This window comes from Babylonia areolata, chromosome 12, assembly GCF_041734735.1.
Source record: "Babylonia areolata isolate BAREFJ2019XMU chromosome 12, ASM4173473v1, whole genome shotgun sequence".
Classification (NCBI taxonomy): domain Eukaryota; kingdom Metazoa; phylum Mollusca; class Gastropoda; order Neogastropoda; family Buccinidae; genus Babylonia; species Babylonia areolata.
In genome coordinates, this window is record NC_134887.1 from 8,586,661 (window position 1) to 8,607,164 (window position 20,504).

At 40.8% G+C, this 20,504-nt stretch overlaps 1 protein-coding gene across 1 annotated transcript; it reads right to left on the reverse strand.

The window, feature by feature from the left end:
• Nucleotides 1–3,831: 3,831 nt before the first annotated feature.
• On the reverse strand, nt 3,832–19,575 carry LOC143288041 (peroxisome assembly protein 12-like). Its single transcript, XM_076596304.1, has 9 exons — nt 19,471–19,575; nt 18,106–18,231; nt 17,116–17,224; nt 15,498–15,607; nt 14,458–14,538; nt 12,343–12,563; nt 9,925–10,096; nt 8,173–8,258; nt 3,832–4,441 (listed from the first exon to the last, which is right to left on the reverse strand). Exons 2-9 carry the CDS (start codon nt 18,226–18,228, stop codon nt 4,324–4,326), a joined length of 1,020 nt encoding a protein of 339 aa, XP_076452419.1. The 5' UTR covers nt 18,229–18,231; nt 19,471–19,575; the 3' UTR covers nt 3,832–4,323.
• Nucleotides 19,576–20,504: the final 929 nt, after the last annotated feature.

Genomic DNA, 20,504 nt, shown 5'->3' on the forward strand with positions numbered 1-20,504 from the left:
GTTGAAAATGATACTCGCTTACTGTGTCACATATTTGTGTGTGTGTTTATCACTAACCAAGCTGCTAGAACAATGGAAATAAGGTTATACATATATATGTATATGAACAAAACAAAACAACAGACGAAGCAGTAAACTGGTAAAATTACAGCATCCTGTCAAAACAGACTGGTGAGCTTTCTGTTACTGTAGTGTAAGATCTTTGTTTCAAAAAAAAAAAGAAAAAAAAAAGGAAGATCAGTTTGTGTGAGTGACTGTGAGTGTGTGTGTGTGTGCATGCATACAAAATTATATGACTGTTATGAATACATGTATATTTTCATTTCCCTTTCTCCCCACACTCCCCCATCCTGTCATTCACTTCAAGCCCCTTTCCCCTCCCCACACTCCCCCCATCCTGTCATTCACTTCAAGCCCCTTTCCCCTCCCCACACTCCTCTCTTTCACTTCAAGCCCCTTTCCCCTCCCCACACTCCCCCCATCCTCTCATTCACTTCAAGCCCTTCCCCTCCCCACACTCCCCCCATCCTGTCATTCACTTCAAGCCCCTTTCCCCTCCCCACACTCCTCTCTTTCACTTCAAGCCCCTTTCCCCTCCCCACACTCCCCCATCCTCTCATTCACTTCAAGCCCCTTTCCCCTCCCCACACTCCCCCCATCCTGTCATTCACTTCAAGCCCCTTTCCCCTCCCCACACTCCCCCATCCTGTCATTCACTTCAAGCCCCTTTCCCCTCCCCACACTCCCACATCCCCCATCTATCCCTATCTTCTAGGGTTCATTGTTTGTGGATTTGAATGTTGCTTTTATGTTAATTCCATGGTTGAATAATTGGTTTAGCTTTAATATCTGTGTTTTCGACTATTAAAGTGGCTATTGTGTATCAAACCCTCTGTCATTGTGATTTCTTGATGAAAAATTGCAATTATTTTCACTGCGCATGTGCAATGTTTTAGCGCAGAAAGTGAACATTTAAGTTAAATGCATTCTGTGGTGCAATCCTGAGCTCAGTGGAAAAAAAAAAAAAAAAACTAGGAGAGGGCATGCATATGTATCCTCTTTTTGTTTAAAAAGCATTTTATTACACGTCAGTTTCCCTGACACATGTACACATACACTACAACCTTCTGAAATTATAACATGATAAATATTTTTTTATTCAAATGTTTATTTTTCAGTCACATAAGTGTAGATGATTATCACACCTGAATAGCCTCTCTCTCTCACACACACACACACCAAAACCACCAATACACACAGTCATCCACATACAAACACAAACATGCTCATTTTTAAAACAATGAACAATCTGTATGCAATTACTGCATTTTCCATATCACTAGTGCACCTGACAAGGAAATTAAGACACAATAACTCAAGTCTGTTTAAAGAAGGATAAACCTGTAACCATTTGCATTTTCTGGTACAGGATACTCATTAACCCTTTCGCTGCCAGGAAAATAAGATTTAAGTGAAATCTATTTGCCAGGGTTTTTTCCCAAAAAACGGGTATAAATTTTCAAAAAATTCTGTGCTCTTTGTTATTGGAGAAAGACCCATAAAAGTATATATTTTCTGAAAGGTAAATGAATAAAGAATACAAAACACATGCTGTTTTCCCATTTTATATATTTTTAGTGACATGCTGTTGTTTTGAAATCAGTGTTTTGTTTTTTGTCACATTTTCAACTTTTTCATTACAAACATTAGTCAGGTAATTTGCACAAAAACATCATATTTTCTGGACAAATGGATATCTGCAAACACAAAATCATACTAGAACAACCACAATATATATATATATTTTTTAAGAGATAGATACACAATACATTGTGACTTCTCCAAGTGATAAGATGGATGTGAGGGCACGCCCCCTCAGTCTCCACCCCCCTCCTCCTCACCCCTCTCACACGGTCACTTGATTCAGTTCTCATCAGACCGCGTTGGCTGCGTGCCAAGAATATCGCTCTGCTGCTAATTCGGTCATCTGTCGTCTGCTAACATCTGTACAGCCGGCATCACTCACTGACAGTCGCATCTTGGCCACTCTCTTGATTACTCCCTTTATTTTCTATCAGATCGTCCTATAAATGTTCATCAATATCTTCTCCTTCGAATTTACGCTTCAATTCTTTCTGAGCATCAGCTAAAGAAAGAAATCATGGTTGATTTAGTTCGTCACGATCGCATGTCTTGAGCAAGGCGTCAGTCCGACATTTTGTTGAGCGAGCGAGGAGAGAAGTCAGGCAAACACTTGGACAGTGGCCCAACCAAAACGTTCAAATAAAGGACTGCTTCATGACGTAGATGGGGTTTCTAGCTATGAATAGAATCTAGAGAGATTCCCCAGGCTAAAGCTACCACTATTTTTGCCAAGGAAGTGAATGCAAACCAGGGAAAAGTCAGAATATTTCGATGACGAGTTATCTCGTCTTGCAGGCAGCGAAGCATACATGCTTGCCATGACGAGTTATCTCGTCATGCAGGCAGCCTAGGGGTTAAATAATCATACACACAGAGATCAATATGTAAGCCTGTCACAATACCCATTTTCTGATTAACGAATTCTCATGCAACAATGAAACCCTCTGAAATACCATACACACTGACGCACTGACACGCAGACAAACTGCAGCATATACATGACACTTTCCCCACACCAAAATGGCCCTGATTCCAGTATCAAAACACATATTCACACACATAACACTTTTCCCACACCTCTGGCCCTGACTGCAAACTGGCAACACACAATCGTGATACATTTCCAAACCATAATGCTTGAAACACACACAAGCACGCGCACATACACAAACAATTAAATGCCTTTCCAAACCAAAACAGCTCTGACTTCTATCCAGACAGACACACCTGAATTAGACTTGGAGTGGAGTGATGGCCTAGAGGTAACGCGTCTGTCAAGGAAGTGAGAGAATCTGTGCTGGTTCGAATCATGGCTCAGCTGGACACTAGTCATTTGGATGAGATGATAAACCGAGGTCCCGTGTGCAGCATGCACATAGCACACATAAAAGAACCCACAGCAACAAAAGGGTTGTTCCTGGCAAAATTTTGCAGAAAAATCCACTTCGATAGGAAAAACAAATAAAACTGCATGCAGGAAAAAATACAAAAAAATGGGTGGCGCTGTAGTTTAGCGACGCGCTCTCCCTGGGGAGAGCAGCCCAAATTTCACACAGAGAAATCTGTTGTGATAAAAAAGAAATACAAATAGTTCACCTGTGCACAGTGTGAGAGGGGACTGTCACTCCCACTCTGCTCTGTCCAGCCACTCTCATGCTGTAATAATAATCACCACCCACAGTACAACTGTATAGTCTCCCGAGACTGATGGGCGCCTACCGCGAGTTGGGCTGCGGCGAAGTTAAAACGCTTACCAGCCATACACATGCACATTCACGTGTGCACACACACAAGATTTTGACGGAGGATGGTATGAGGCTTCTGGTTTTCTTCCTTCATATATAGTAGTTTTCTTGCAAGCTGACTGATCGCAAAACTTTTACGTTAACGCTTTGTCTTGTTAGGAATCAATAATCCTTAGTTCTGTTCCATGTTGAATATTTCACTTTCTTTATACTGAACATCTAACACATTTGGAAAAAAAAATCTGGTCCAAAATAGATACTCAGTCTCAAGAAAAACTTCACTGGCTTCAAACTGAATTCAGCATGCGCACAGGGTACTGAAAAAATGACATAAATCACCAACAACTCCACACCTAAAAATCACAGAAAACAAGGGCGGTTTGCACATGCTCTCCACCAAGCCCCCACCCCCCTCCCTTCCTCTAACAACTCCCACCCCCCTCGCCCTCCCCCCTATCCATCTCCACAAACCACCCCCTCACTCACACACAAATGCACCTTCCCCACCAAATAACTGTAAACAGTGGTAACTACTGGTTTAATTACACATACTTAACCGTGACACAACTAGTGCAGACTCCGGCAGGGGTCTGACATTCCTGTCCTGTGCAAACTACTATCCACCTATGCGGAGAAAACGAAACTACGGCCGATAACCTCCCGCTGGCTAGCGCCCTCTTTTTTCTGGCAGCCCTTATGACTCCTGTTCCTGTGCTATCCATACGGCTAAGTTTTTTCTTATTTTCTGTCTGTCTGTCGATTTTCTGGTGTTCTTGTTTTTTGTCAAATTTTGTCTTGAACCAGGTCACATAATTATATGGTTCGATTGGGAGATCGGGCTAAAATTAAGGCGCGATGGCAATCGAATCGCGACAGTGGATTGTGTGTGTGTGTTTGGGGGAGGGGGGGGGAGCAGGCTCTTTGTTGCAGGCTGCTAGGAGGTGGGCTGATAGATTTTGATGAGGTGCTGTGTTCTGGCCGGGTAGCTGGTCACAGGGCAGCAGCCGTGTGTCTTCAGGTACTCGTGGATGCAGGGGAAGCAGAACACATACCTGCGGAGAGCAAAACATGAGCATGCTTAATTACAACTGTCACAGGGATGCTCCACACAGCTGTAGTTGACTCCCAGTCAGTCCGATCCATCGTTCTCTTCACCTTTTTCTTTCTCTTTCCTTGTCTTCGTCATCCCACCACCTCTTCTCATAGCCTCCTCCCCCCATCCACCCCAATGTTTTTTCTCTTCATTTGATATCGCTAAACAATGAAATGATATCAAAGTGAAGAAAGAAAACAAGAAAGATTATTATTATTTTTGAAGGATATCTTTATAGCACATAACAGCAGAGTACCATCTGCTTTATAATGACAAAAAGAAGATTAAAAATCTATACATGTAAAAAAACAAAACAAACTTGGTCCATGTAAAAAATAACAAAAATAAAACAATGCTCAATATACTGAAACACATTCAAGAGCATGTACACAATCCCATCTATAAAATACCCCAGTGCACACACACACCTTGAATGTGCACACTTCCACACAGGTGCACTCACACACACACACACACACACTCACATATTATGTTACTTCATCAAAAGTAGAAAAAAAGTATTATGTATTGGAAACAAACTCGGAAGGAAAATGAAAATAACCAGCTGATAGACCAGGAAGATGTTGAAAATGGGAGTGAAACAGAACTGGAGAAAATGCAGAAAATGATAAACTTAAAGAATTTTCTTCCCCAATTAAAAGTTTCACAGTACTGATAGAAGAAGAAACTTTCTTGAACTCCCAAGAACAATTAGTTCACAATACATTTGAAAAAAAAAAAAGCACCAAACTTTTCACGGATCTTCTATCTGTATCTATCTTTGAAAATAACCCAGACTTTTTTCAGATTATTTTCTTGAAATATGGGTTGGAGGGAAAGAGGCAAGGGATGCTTTGTGGCAGTTTACCAGTTCTGACATTTACATACAAAGGGCTAAAATGATTATTTCCCCTTTTTTTTACATTTTATTTTTCATAGTATTTCTTCTGTTTAATATGCACTCACTGAAAGCTTTGAAACTGGGCATGAGAACTGGCAAGCGATATGTGCAGTGTTTTCTTCAGATAATGATATTTTCATTTATTCAGATTTAACCTCTAGACTGCTGAGTCATGGTGAAAAGAGATCAGCGTGGGATGGATTTTACGCGCAAAAGAGATCAGCATGTGATGGATTCCTAGCACAAAAGAGATCATGCCAACAGCATGGAACGGATTATAAGCGCAAAAGATATGCCAACAGCATGGAATGGATTCTAAGCGCAAAAGAGATCAGCGTAGCATGGATTCCAAGCACAAAAGATATCATGCCAACAGTGTGGAATGGATTCTAAGTACAAAAGAGATCAGCGTAGCACAGATTCTAAGCGCAGTCACTATTTTCTGTGTTGATTTTACTGAACAAAAGTAACGCAGTCCCAAGAGGAACAAGTCCCAAGATATAATGGTGACTGACTTCCTGACTTGTGAACTCCATCTGTCTCACATACAGCAGCAGTCAAGGGGTTAAAGAAACACAAAAGTACAAACGGCAAACATTTAAAACCGTGTCTGATGGGAGCAATAGCCGAATGGTAAAAGCGTTGGACTTTCAATCTGAGGGTCCCAGGGTTTGAATCACGGTGACGGCGCCTGGTGGGTAAAGGGTGGAGATTTTTACGATCTCCCAGGTCAACGTATGTGCAGACATGCTAGTGCCTGAACCCCCCCGTATGTATACGCAAGCAGAAGATCAAATATGGTCATTAAAGATCCTGTAATCCATGTCAGTGTTTGGTGGGTTATGGAAACAAGAACATGCCCAGCATGCACACCCCTGAAAGTGGAGTATGACTGCCTACATGGCGGGTTAAAAACAGTCATACACGTAAAAGCCCACTCGCATATATACGAGTGAACATGGGAGTTGCAGCCCACAAACGCAGAAGAAGAAAACCGTGTTTCCTTCTTTATAACATATATGCAGGAGAAAAAAACATTTTGGATTTGTTATATTTTCTTCTCTAAGTCTAATAGAAAAGAATTTGATTCACTGATACTCTTCACAATAATATAAGTAATTATCACTAATAACTTATGAATCATGCAAGCTACACAGAGTGGCTACTTCTTAATAAATTGTATCCATATTGTGGTCCTCTGTACAAAATTTAAGCAAAATGACTGCATCCAGAACATACCCCCCCCAAAAAATAAAAAAAAATTGAAGATATATATTGCAACCAATTTCAAATAACAGAATCAAAGCATCCAGAAATCAGAAAAAGTATCGAGTTCAGAGGAGTAAACAATGTGGGTCATGGTAAATGTGTTAGATTTAACGTAATTTCAAACCAAAAAAAAGCAACAACAAAAAACCTTTATTATACACACTACACCATGCCCCTCGGCTGCAGAATAGCTTGAGTGGAGCAGTACTTAGCACAGGACAGGAATCAGACCACTGTCAGAGTCTGCACCAGTGGGTCACTGTATAGTATGTATGACAGATGTGGAGTGATGGCCTAGAGGTAACGCGTCCGCCTAGGAAGCGAGAGAATCTGAGCGCGCTGGTTCGAATCACGGCTCAGCCGCTGATATTTTCTCCCCCTCCACTAGACCTTGAGTGGTGGTCTGGACGCTAGTCTTTCGGATGAGACGATAAACCGAGGTCCCATGTGCAGCATGCACTTAGCGCACGTAAAAGAACCCACGGCAACAAAAGGGTTGTTCCTGGCAAAATTCTGTAGAAAAATCCACTGCAATAGGAAAAACGAATAAAACTGCACGCAGGAAAAAGTACAAACAAATGGGTGGCGCTGTAGTGTAGCGACACGCTCTCCCTGGGGAGAGCAGCCTGAATTTCACACAGAGAAATCTGTTGTGATAAAAAACCCCAAAAAAAACAAATACAAATAGTCATGACAATGACCATCAGAACAGCAGAGGAGGTAACTGCTGTTCCGACTATCTGGGCTAGAATTCGATCATTGTGGAGAGTGTCTTGCCCAAGTTCCGTCCCCACTCTCTAAGCCAAGAGGGATTTAGGACAGGCAGTGCTGGGCCGGGCCCCAAAGGCTGACTCACCCCCAAGGCTGCAGCACAAAGAACCAGTGCAATCTTGCCTCCTAGTTAGAGAGTCCTAGTACTAAGCTGTAAATGACTTCCCCTTGCAGTGGAGAAACCATCGATCATACAGCTCTCACTTAGCTGCTGGCCCAGCTGTAAGCTAACATCAGCTGAGCATTGAGCCTACGGTAGAGTATGTGTAATTAAAAACATGCTTTTGATGAAGACCACAACCTGTCTTCTTTTCTACTAACAAACTCCATGTTACCAGAAGTTCAAATACTAACCTTTTCACAAAATTTTGTAGAACAAGTATTCGTAAGTTTTCTTTTAGCTTTAGAGCAGTTAAAGGATGGAATGCACTGAATAATTCAACAAAAACAGCTAAAACTATTGACCAGTTCAAGAATCTTCTAGACAATGACTCTAAATCATTAATAAAACCATTCGATTTTGATGAATGAAGATTTAAAGAAATTCATACGCATGTACGCAACCCTAAACTATTTCTATATTAAGAAGGGGCGTTGAAAAGCCAAAGAGGCTTAAAAAAAAAAAAAAGTCCCAAATTCTGTACCTGTACCTGTACTGCAGACAGTGCAGTTTCTAAAGTTCATGCTGAAGACAATGGCTGAGGACAAACTGAAGCTGATCATTCTCACACAGGACATGGCACAATTACCCTGATACAGAGAGAGCCGTTTCATTGGTCCGAAGTCTTTGACACAGCGGGCAGACATGGGGCGCAGACGTCTCTGTGGAGTCTCTCTGTGGGACACACCAGACACACACACAGGTTAGAACACTTCAAGGACAGCGCTATGGTCAGAAACTAGGACATCACAAGGCACATAATTTTTTTGTTGCTTCCCCATCATCTTCACCAATTCAGAGACATTACTCGCATAATGTTCAATCAGTCATCCATACAACATCCACACCTGGGTTCGTCTGCCCAGTCTCAGTGCTGGCAGTCCATGGGGAACTAGTTAGGTCGCCAGAAGGCCACACACAAAAAGGAGACCCTGCACTGCTTTTGAGTCACTTCGGTGGTGTTCAGTAGTACCTGTTCTGATTCAATATATGCAGGACACCACCTACTATGGCCCCTTCTGACAATGGCAATAATCACTTGGTAATGGAGCTAGACTGAATGAATGCCCCTGAAGAGTGGAGACTGCCACCACATCCCTCCATCGACAGTCTTCCATGAATCTGCCATCACTGAAGACCTTGACAGGAACTCATCCCAAGCATGGAAATGGGGAGTGGTTTATTCATGTAAAGGCAAAAACCTCAAAACAGGGGACAAAATGGACAATTGCAAATACAAACATAGACATTATCAAAATATATCTATTAAAAATGATAGAGAACTAGAAAAGCATTATATCTCCAATTCTGAAAGCTCAATACAAAATCATACTGCAATATTTAACACTTATTCATATGATGATGTCATCAGCAAAATCAGACAGAAAAGACATCGCTTTGCAATACAGTAATTTCCTGGAACTAGCCATCCATTCTCTTATATTCTCAAATAGAGGGCATACCCAAACAAAATGCAAAGAGTCCCACATACTGATCACATTTCTCCTCTCCTTTGTACTCTGCACTGGCTCCCCACTGAGGTGAGAATTATATACAAAGTTGCATGTCTCTGCTTTCCCCTCCACAGGACTGACCTATCTTTATCAGTGCTTACACTCCCTCAATTAATCTCTGCTCTTCCTCAGACTGTTACCATAACTTTTTCTTTCATGTACAGCTCCCTGAACTCTTTCACAGAGAGGGAGCTATACAAATTTACATCATTATCATAATTAACATCAGTATATCATCTAGTGATCACCAGGGATCAGGGGTTTAGCCCCTTGTTTCAGCATGGTGCTTGTGTCATCCAACGCATATTGTATGTAAAGTGTGTGTGTGTGTGTGTGTGTGTGTGCGTGTGTGCGTGTGTATGGCCATGCATGCATGTATTACAATTGACTATATTCTTCTTCTTCTTCATTTGTGGGCTGCAACTCACACGTTCACTCGTATGTACACAAGTGGGCTTTTACATGTATGACTGTTTTCACTCCACCATGTAGGCAGCCATACTACGTTTTCGGGGGTTTGCATGCTGGGAATGTTCTTGTTTCCATAACCCATCAAATGCTGACATGGATTACAGGATCTTTAACGTGCATATTTGATCTGCTTGTGTATACACACAAAGGGGGCTCAGGCATTTAGCATGTCTGCACATATGTTGACCTAGGAGATGGAGAAAAATCTCCAACCTTTACCCGCCAGGCGCCGTTACTGAGATTCGAACCAAGGACCCTCAGACTGAAAGTCCAAAGCTTTAACCACTCGGCTACTGCACCCGTCAAGTGACTATACAAGACAGACAGCACAGCAGAGCAAAGCTAGCACCACCCACCGGAGGCGGAGGGGGCGTGGGGAGGGCGGTCAGCAGTGGCGCGTTGGCGTCGCTGTTGTACCACCAGTCCAGGAACTGCAGGAAGAACACGCCCACTGACAGACCCGTCGACAGCACGGCCACCGTGCCACGCAGCACCCCTGTGGTCGCTCTGTGCCACCAGTTCGAGTCCCTGGAAGCACGACATGTTCCATTTTGTGCTTTCATCACTGTTCATGGTTGACTGCATGTGAAACTGCATGTTTGGTGCATATCTGTTATGCATATGTGGGTGTGTGTGTGAATGTGTGTCTCCATGTTTTACATTTATTTGCTTATTTATCATCATTATTGTCTTTTTTATTTATTTATTTATTATTATTATTACTACTTTTCTTTTTTTATATTATATTATTTATTTATTTATTTATTTATGTACGCTTATTGTTGACTTCATCAAGTTTTTATGCCTTATACATATTATTAGTGGTAGTAGTAATTTTTTTAATGTATTTATCTATTATTTATTCACACACACCCCCTTTTTTTTTCTCTCAAGGCCTGACTAAGCGCGTTCGGTTATGCTGCTGGTCAGGCATCTACTTGGCAGATGTGGTGTAGCGTATATGGATTTTTCCGAACGCAGTGATGCCTCCTTGAGCTACTGAAACTGAAACTCATGGTTGACTTGATACCACTTGCTTATTCTCCAAACTGTGTATAAGAATGCACTAATTTGCTGATTCTCCCACTGTGTATAAGAATACATCAATTTGCTGATTCTCCCAACTGTGCATAAGAATACACTAACCTGGTCTTTACATGTTTTGTTAATCAATCAGACACAAAACGAAAGCGCCAAAGAATCGACAGACAGACAGAAAATACAAAAAAACTTAGCCGTATGCAGACCACAGGAACAGGAAGATGGCTGCTGGAAAAAAGGGCACGAGTCTGGGATGCAAAGGGGAGGTAACCTAATTTGGGAGGTTATCGGCCGTAGCTACTTTCGTTTTCTCCGCATAGGCAGGTAGTAGTTTGCACAGGACAGGAATCAGACCCCTGCCAGAGTGTGCACTAGTGGGTCACGGTTAAGTATGTGTAATTAAACCTGGTCTTTACATGTTTTGTTAATCAAACCTGAGCCTTCTTGGTAGCCCTGAAACTGTTGCTTCTACTCCTGTTAGCTGGGTGATGTGCCGTTGAAAGGCTACGGAGGAGGGAGGTTGTTTGGGTGTCAGTCAGCATCGTTAGCCTTGTCTTCCATTTTCTTTTTCACAGAGTGAACATGGATTTTATCATATCACCAATGCCACCATGCAATATTCAGTTGTACCAAAGACGAAGACAAAATTGGTACTTGGCAGTTTGTTCACCCCATCACCACATATCCTAGCAGATCCTATTTAACCCCTATGCTGCCTATATGACAAGATAACTCATTGACAAAAAATACTGGTAGCTCTAGCTTGGGGAATCTTTCTAGATTCTATTCATAGCTAGAAACCCCATCTACGTCATGGGGCAGTTTTTATTTGAACGTTTTGGTTGGGTTACTGCAGCAGTGTTTGCCTGGCTCTTCTCGCTCCCTCAATAAAATGTCAGACCGTGCTCAAGACATGCGATCATGCCCAAAATCAATCAAGATTGCTTTCTTTAGCTGATGGTCAGAAAGAATTGAAACGTAAATTTGAAGAAGACAATGATGAACTCTTATAGGACGATTTGACAGAAAATAAAGGAGCAATGAAAAGACTGGCCAAGATACGACAGTCAGTGAGTGATGCAGGCTGTACAGCTGTAGCAGACGACAGAAAGTGACCGAATTATTAGCAGGACACAGTGTGAGCAATTTTCTTGGCACTCAGCCAGTGCAGTCTGGTGAGAACTGGATGAAGTAACCGTATGAGAGGGGTGAAGAGGAGAGGGTGGAGACTGAGAGGGCGTGGCCTCACATCCATATTATCACTTGGAGAAGTCACAATGCATTGTGTATCTGTCTCTTTTTATTTATTATTTTTTTTATTGTGATTGTTCTAGTATAATTTGTGTGTGCAGGTATTATCCATTTCTCCAGAAAATATGATATCTTAGTGCAAATTACCTGACTAATGTTTGTAATGAACAAGTTGAAAATGTGACAAAAATAAGACACTGATTTCAATACAACAGCATGTCACTGAAAATATATAAAATGGGAAAACATCATGTGTTTTATATTCTTTATTCATTTACCTTTCAGAAAATATATACTTTTATGGGTCTTTCTCTAATAACAAAGAGCAGAATGGAGGGAGAGAGAGAGAAAGAGAGAGTGGTCATGAGTGGTTAATGTAATTTGTAACTTCTCCTTTCATGCAAAGCACCGTGAGCTCCTGGAGAGGAAGGGCGCTATACAAATGTACACGATCATGACCAACAACCTGTGAACACACATACTTTGCAGCCTCCCACGCCATCTGGACACCACCGGTGCTCTCATCGTCCGTGTTGTGTCGGAGCTCTGTTCCCGACATCCTCAGGGGCAGAGAATGCCAGCGACTGTGCTGGAAGGTGTAGGCCAGCATGTGGTAGAGTGCTGTCCCTTCCCAAGCTGCGTGCAGGTAGGGGTACAGGGCCAGAAAGGCTCTGGACGTTTTCACTTTCAGCGGAGCATCTGCCTAAAAAAAAAAAAAAAGGGGGGGGGGGGGGGGGGGGGGGGGGGGGGGAAAGAAGAATATGAACTGCATTTTCCTGAAAAATAAAAGAGTTCACCTACTGAGGAGGAAGGAATTCAAAAGGAGGAGTTTGTATTATACACCATGTTTGGTGTTACATATACTGTACCATGTCAAACTGATGCAAACTAGGCCTATCGGTTTGCTCTGCTTGGCCAAATTTCACGCGGCTAACAGTGAAAAGACGAGCCGTCTTGCCCAGTCCGCTCTTAGCCAATCAAACGCCTCTAAAAGCTATAAGCGCTGAATCGTTCCTTTGGCCAAGGCTCTCCACGCCATCTTGTCAGGTTTACACTCTGTCTCGTCTTACGCTTTTTTTGGCTATTAAGCGTATTCATTTGGCCTTACTTTGCTGCATGCAGCTTGTCTGTATTGTATTCCTACATTCTGTGTACTCGATTCGACTCGGCCCCCTCGATTCGTTCGTTTTTCTCTACCTCTAAGTCGATCCTGTCTTTCCTTTCTCTGTTGGGGGTTGGATTTTTGCTCGGTGCCTAAGCAAAAACATTTTTCAAAATTCAAAAGTCATTTGATGGAGTGATATGAGAAATGTCCACATACTTTCATCACAAAGATTTGACAGACATTTGGTACAGAAAAGTTACGATCTGGTACAGGTCCTAAGATGGGCCATTCTTACCTTCCAGGCAAGAAAAATATGCTCATATTCAGGTCAAGTAAAAGCTTTGATTGATGCACGAGTTAAAGTTCTGCACCTTTTATCTCTCACTGAAGACCAAATTTAAAACAGACCTGTATCAGCAAATAATCAGAGAAGCCAGGAGAAAAAACAACACAAAAACACGCAAAAAAACCCAACAAACAAACCAAAAAAACCAAAAACAAAAAAAAACCATGGTATCTCCCACATGACACAGGAACTATTCCTGATATGATGCTGGCTAAACTCCATTGGCTTTCTACAGCTCAGAGAACTGAAGACAAAATTTGTTGCATGTGTCTCATTACTTTTTCTCGCACATCCTCTCAGTACTTGTCTGATCTTGTTCCACTTCATTCATTACAATCATCTGCTGATCCGTGTTCTCTGTATTCCACATCATAAAAAGAAATTACAAAGAAGCGTGCCTTTTCATATCTTGGACCTGTCACCTGAAAAAAAACAACAACAACAAGTACTCAATTTGTCATGCTGAAACAAAATCTGGCTTCAAAAGACATCTGTACCATGTGTGCGTGCATGTATGCTTTGTCGTTGACACATTTCTTCTTCTTCTTCTGCGTTCGTGGGCTGCAACTCCCACGTTCACTCGTATGCACACGAGTGGGCTTTTACGTGTATGACCGTTTTTACCCCGCCATGTAGGCAGCCATACTCCGTTTTCAGGGGTGTGCATGCTGGGTATGTTCTTGTTTCCATAACCCACCGAACGCTGACATGGATTACAGGATCTTTAACGTGCGTATTTGATCTTCTGCTTGCATATACACACGAAGGGGGTTCAGGCACTAGCAGGTCTGCACATATGTTGACCTGGGAGATCGGAAAAACCTCCACCCTTTACCCACCAGGCACCATCACCGTGATTCGAACCCGGGACCCTCAGATTGACAGTCCAACGCTTTATCCACTCGGCTATTGCGCCCGTCATTGACACATTTCATTTGTCTTTCTTGTAACACTGTAAATCTTGATTATAATGCCTTCGGTTGTTAATATTTGTAACCATCTTTCCGCCCCGCCCCCACTCTCACCCCCATGTTGATGTTAACTGTCAGTGCTCAAAGCCCCTGTGTAAAGGAGTTAATGCACATGATGAATACCCATTAACATCAGTGTGATTTCCCTCCACACCTCAAGACTTCCAACACATACCCGTCTTGACAACGTGTCTTCCCTGTACTTGAGGTCTTCAAAAGTCTGATCCAGCTTCTGCTTCACATAGGGTACACCCACCTGTAGGGACAGGGGGAATTCTGTTTAATGTGCTGTCACGCTTACTGGCGATTGTAGATATCTAGTAACTTAAAGTAAAAACGTTCACTGTTACATGTTATCATTTAAAAATCGACAAAAAGTTAGGAGATGAGGGAGGGGGAGGAGGGGAGGGAGGGGGAGGAGGGGAGGGTGGGGGTAGGGGGGGATTGTGGGGGTAGTGGGGGGGTGGGGGCAATTTCATAGTGAGTTGGAGGGTTCAGGACAGATGGGTGGAGGAACCACAGAAGAACAGTGAATTTCTGCACCAATGTCTGGTATAACTCAAAGTGAAAAGACGTCAAATTGAAGAAAAAATAAACTATTTTACTCTTCAATCTTAAATATTTGAAATAGGCAGAAGAACAATTTGAAGAAAACTGGATTCATAAAAAGGCAGTCATTAATTTAACAAAAGAAACAACTGAAAACAAATATAGGAAATTTAAAAACTCTTCGGACAGTTTTAGTTTTGAGGAGGCTTAATATCAACAGATCCTTGTAGACAGCACCACATCTGCTTTAAAATCTATCCTAAAAAAAAAGAAAGAAAAAGAAAAGAAAAGAGGGGGATGGTGGGGAGCAGCTGCCTAACCGATGCATAGACCCAGTGCACTGATCAGGTTTTGAGAGTCCACTGAGTAAAACATTGCAAATCCGGAATACATCTCTGGTACACCTTTGATGATGTTGAATACATGACCATTAGATGTGATTGAATGCATATATGAAGAGGAAAAATACACACATGCGCATGTGCGCACATGACTCACATTTGCATACAGGAAAATGCTGGCATGATTCCCCCCCCCCCCCCCAAACACACATGCACACGCACACACACACACACAACACACCGGACACATTCAACGCACACGCACACACACACACACACTTCTTGTAAGCTGAGACGCAAAGGAAAAAAATGTGTAGGAACTCACCAGGAGAATCAATGATCTCCACTTTGTTCCCCAGCTGAGTTGGCCTGATGGGCCCTTCTCCTCAGAAACCACACGCTTCAGGTCATAAAAATTTTCCGCAAAGGATGCACCTGAAAAAATGGAAAGATTAATAATAACAGAATAAGGAGGGATGCTCACTCAGTGGTGTCCTAAGTACGTTAAATCAAAACAGACATAACTGAACACCACCGAAGTGACTCAGCAGCAGTGCAGGGTCTCCTCTGGTGTGTGGCCTCCTGGCGACCTAACATCAATGGTTCCCTGTGGACTGCTGACGCTGGAACTGCGAAGGACGAACCCGGGTGTGGCCGTGTATGGGGGAAATCTAAATGAGCGGCATGGGAGTAATGCCACTGAAACGATGCAGTTGATGGGGCAGCAAAAAAAACAACAACAAAACAACAACAACAACAACAAAAAAACATAATAAAAACAATAATAACAACGACAAGAATAAGAATAATCATAATGATAATAAAAACAGTAATAGTAATAATAATAACAATAATGATAATAATACTACATTTTTACAGCGCTTTCAAACCTTTCAAAGTGCTTTACAATAATATTTTAGTCACACACACACACACACACACACACACACACACACACACAGAGGCATGGAAGAAAGAGATGTGGATCCACAGAATACAGATATGGAATGGAATACCTTAATCATAAATGAAGAAAAACAATTCTTATCCCCAAATTTATAAAAGGCTAATACTGATTGATATGATGTAGAAACTGACCTGTACTCACTGACAAGATCAATTTTGTCCACAACACATTCAAGAGAAATATACACCTATACTTTGCACTCACCTTGTAATTTCTGCACTCTTACTTTATCTTTATACAGTATTTTGTCAAAGAAAACACTGAAGTAAGACCTGGGTTGAAAACTATCTCACATTTCGATAAAACATCCTGCTCTGTCGTCTGTTTATTATGTATAAACTTCTCTCTAATTGTCTGTATATCTCAGAAAAAACAACAACAACGACAACAACAACAAAAATAACAGGTAGTGATTAAACAAAAGACTTGCCAAAACAGTGACTTTACTATTTGTTGTTCTGCAGAGGTAAGACACAGGGAGTAAATGCAGAAATCATATATATCTACTCAAATTTCCTGGCACAAACAAAATATCCATTATAAACTCATGAAAATTTTTTTTTTCCTGTTTGAGGACTACCTATTCATTCGTTCATACCTGTTGCACCACGGATAGGCAGTGGTACAATGCATACTTATTACTGCATGATCTACAGATCTTTCTGCAAGGAAAATGAAATAAAAACTGAAAGCAGGCACCATTTCCTTTCAGTAACAACAGTGTTAGCCAACATATTTCATTAACACACAAAGACATCATCAGACAGGCTGGTCGCAAAAACCAAAACTGCATACAATATTGCAAACTAATACTGTAACATACATCACTGTAAATATTGAATATCTCATAAAAATGATGCAAAAAAACATTAAAAAAAACAATGCACTGACAGTGAATCCTAACTAGGCGCAATGTTTGAATTTACAAAGTTCTCCATACGTTAGTAATGATTCTTAATCAAATGTCCATGCTCACTGTAATGACTGAGATAGTGATGCTGAAGAATGAAGTCAAAGAGTGTGTAGATCTCATCGTACCACTGCAGCAACCAGCCAAACCGCTCAGGGCGACTCTCAGCCAGAACCTATGACCACCATTTGAAAAAAGAAAGTCTATATATCGTTCTGTATACAAATGGATAAACAGGGTGATATATCTATACAGACACCCACACCCACACAGACAGACAGATATGAAATAGATAACAGACTGGAAGACAGAAAAACAACAACAACAACACAAAAAAACCCCAACAACAACAAAATACAATCTACATGTATACAAACATATACCACTGATCCTTTTGAACAATATCAAAGAACAGGACAACAAGAATAATTTAGCAGGGAGATAAAAAGAAAAAAACCCAAAACAACTTCCATGCTTAGCAAAAGAAGTTCCTGTTTGAGCAAAAAATGATAACAATGACTGCTCTTGTTATTGTGTCAGAATATCAGATCAAAGTGCCAAGTTTAGAGAATACAAAAAATATAAATATAACAGTAAATGCAGTTTGCATATAATTTGGGTTCTTTTTTTTTTTTTTGCCCATCCCAGAGGTGCAATATTGATATAAACAAGATGACTGGAAAGAACTGAATTTTTCCCATTTTTATGCCTAATTTGGTGTCAACTGACAAAGTATTTGCAGAGAAAATGGCAATGTTAAAGTTTACCATGGACACACAGAAAACAGACACACACACACACACAGACAACCGAACACCGGGTTAAAACATAGACTCACTTTGTTTACACAAGTGAGTCAAAAAAGGATGAAGACACCTGAACACACATGTAACTTCTCCTCCCCACCCCTCCACACACATGAACACAAATACACACTCATTTACACACACAGATACAGACACACATTCACAAACACACACACACTCTCACTCTCTCTCACAACTACATTCACACAAACTCACACTAACTTACAGTACACACACACACACACTTTACCCTAATGGCATGCTTGCCAGCAGGTCTGACAGTCGTCATGAGATTCTCCTGTGCGAGCACTTCAAATATGCTGGGTTGCCCAACGTCTGTGGCTGAGGTAAGATGGGTGGCATGTTCTGCCATGTTCTGGAGTCAAACAGTTTAACAGTATGTTCTCTTTTTTTTTTCTAGTCCTTTCTTTCATTTTTTTCATTCTCTGTTTATGTATAAATCTCTCCCAACGCCTAAGTAAGCACAGGAATATTAACCTCTTGACTGCTGCTGATAAATATGCTCATCAGTGAAGGGCTGTTACTTCACTGAGACTGACTGAGCTTCACTATTAGTCACCATCTTTTATTAAAAAAAAAGAAAAAAAGAAGAAGTTTATTTGGATTCTTCCTCTTGGGATTACATTACTTTTGTTCAGCAAAATCAATGACATTACATAAGACTAGAGAATAAGTAATATTTGCAAATTCAAATCATGTCACACTGATATCTTTCCACCAAAGTTCAGGAGTCATGGGGTTCAAGATATAATCATTTCATAATTTTAATTAGGAGTGGACAAAAAGAGACACAAATTCTACAGAAAGTCTTTGTCTTGAAGACCTTAAACTAAAGCTAAAATGTCATTGTTGCACAGAGCATCTCTTCACTTCTGAAGTGTTCCTCATAAACTGCAGGAGGTCAGAAGTCTTGGATCAATCTATACATAAATATAATTTGCATTGTTAAAAGTATCCACAAGTTAACAAAAATTGGCGGTGGGGTGGGGGTGTGGGGTGGTTACTAAAGAGATGACTGCTACATATATTTTCTAATTCTAGGAAATTCAAATGTCCACAGTATATGACTGGCATTCTCTATAGCTACAAGCACATATTTGCTTACAATACATCTTTATTAACCTGACTGGAAATTATGTGTGCATCAACACTACAGGCTTGTGGGTTACACAACACAGTCTCTCAGCCACAGTTGAGCACTACCACTCAGTCATATGTATACACAATCTGCCCACATTTTGGATACCTGCAAAGCTCTGGTTGTCAAATGAGGAATTTGGATTCAGCCTTTTCTGTTTTCAGGAAGATGCAAGTTCCAAAAACGATAGGCATCTACCTGAATATGTTGTCGGCCTAGCTGTGTAATAGGACAGAGAGAGGGAACAGTAACAGTAGCCCTGAACTATCACATACATACATACAAACATATCCATATATATATATACATATTATAAAAATAAAATCGAACTCGCAAGTTTGTTTCAGAGTGGCAGTGTGTCCACTTGTGTACATTTTACATCTGTACCAGACTGAATGAATACTAATTCAGGACTAATGCAGATGAAAAAATAAACACACTGATGTTATGACTCACTCTCTGATCAAGCACTGATGACAGCGCCTGTATGGCACACTATTTGGGAACAGTAATATTTTTTTGTAGGTCTGATGAGAAAGTGAAACTGCCCCTTGAACAAACCGGAACTCTGTAAAATATTCTCAAATGGTTGAATTGTTTCTGGTCTGATCCAACTGCCGATTTCAATGTTTCAGACCAATGCTTTTTTTTCTTGGTTTCCTTCTTTTGTCCTTTTTCGTGTTAAAAAATCTTCTTCTTTTTTCTTTTTTTTAAAATACTATTTTAACTTACCAAATTATTTCCCCCGCGAAATGTGGTGGCACCCATACTTCAACAGACAATCTACAGCTACAGAAAGGGTACAAAGAAGAGCAACCAAAAAATGAAAATCTATGAGCTATCAACAGAGACTCATATACTTAAATCTGCATTCATTAAAGGGTAGAAGGCTGAGAGGGGATTCAACAGAAACGTACAAAATGTTAAATTGCTATAATGAAGTCAATGTGAATAATATTTTTAGAACGTCAGGTTACGAGAGTACAAGAAACACAATGATGGAAATATGTAAAGAGCACTGTAATACTAACCTCAGGAATAATTCATTCGAAAATAGAATTGCACATAATTTATATGGAATGCACTAAAATAAACTTGCACAAAATACTAATCTGATAAAATATTTCCCTGACATGAACATCAATTTAAAAGAAAAATTTATTGACTTTGACGAGTGAATTACAGTACATGTAAAAGAAAACATGTGCATCCCACAAATAAAAGGAGACCGATATTGAAGGGAACATAAAAAAACAAGACCGTGAGGCCTTAGCAGTCAAATGCCAGTCCATACACTTCTACTACCACTACAATACTAGGAACGTGCCATTTTCAGTTAACCCAAATAAGGATCTACGTCGTAAGCAACAGTTTCGACTGGTTCCTTTGAAAAAGCTACACAAAAAAGGAAATCGGACTGAAAACGTATTTAATTATTTGAACAGTAGAACTAATTCAAAAGAGTTGATTAGTGCTACATAGAATTAAAC

What these genes read in the sequence shown, in the direction of transcription:
- LOC143288041 (XM_076596304.1), bottom strand. Translation starts at nt 18,228, where the DNA reads ATGGCAGAACATGCCACCCATCTTACCTCAGCCACAGACGTTGGGCAA. An exon ending in CTGGCAAGCATGCCATTAGG is followed by an intron (nt 17,225 to 18,105) that starts GTAAAGTGTGTG and finishes TGGTGGTCATAG; the next exon opens with GTTCTGGCTGAGAGTCGCCC. An exon ending in ACGGCTCTCTCTGTATCAGG is followed by an intron (nt 4,442 to 8,172) that starts GTAATTGTGCCA and finishes TGCTCTCCGCAG; the next exon opens with GTATGTGTTCTGCTTCCCCT.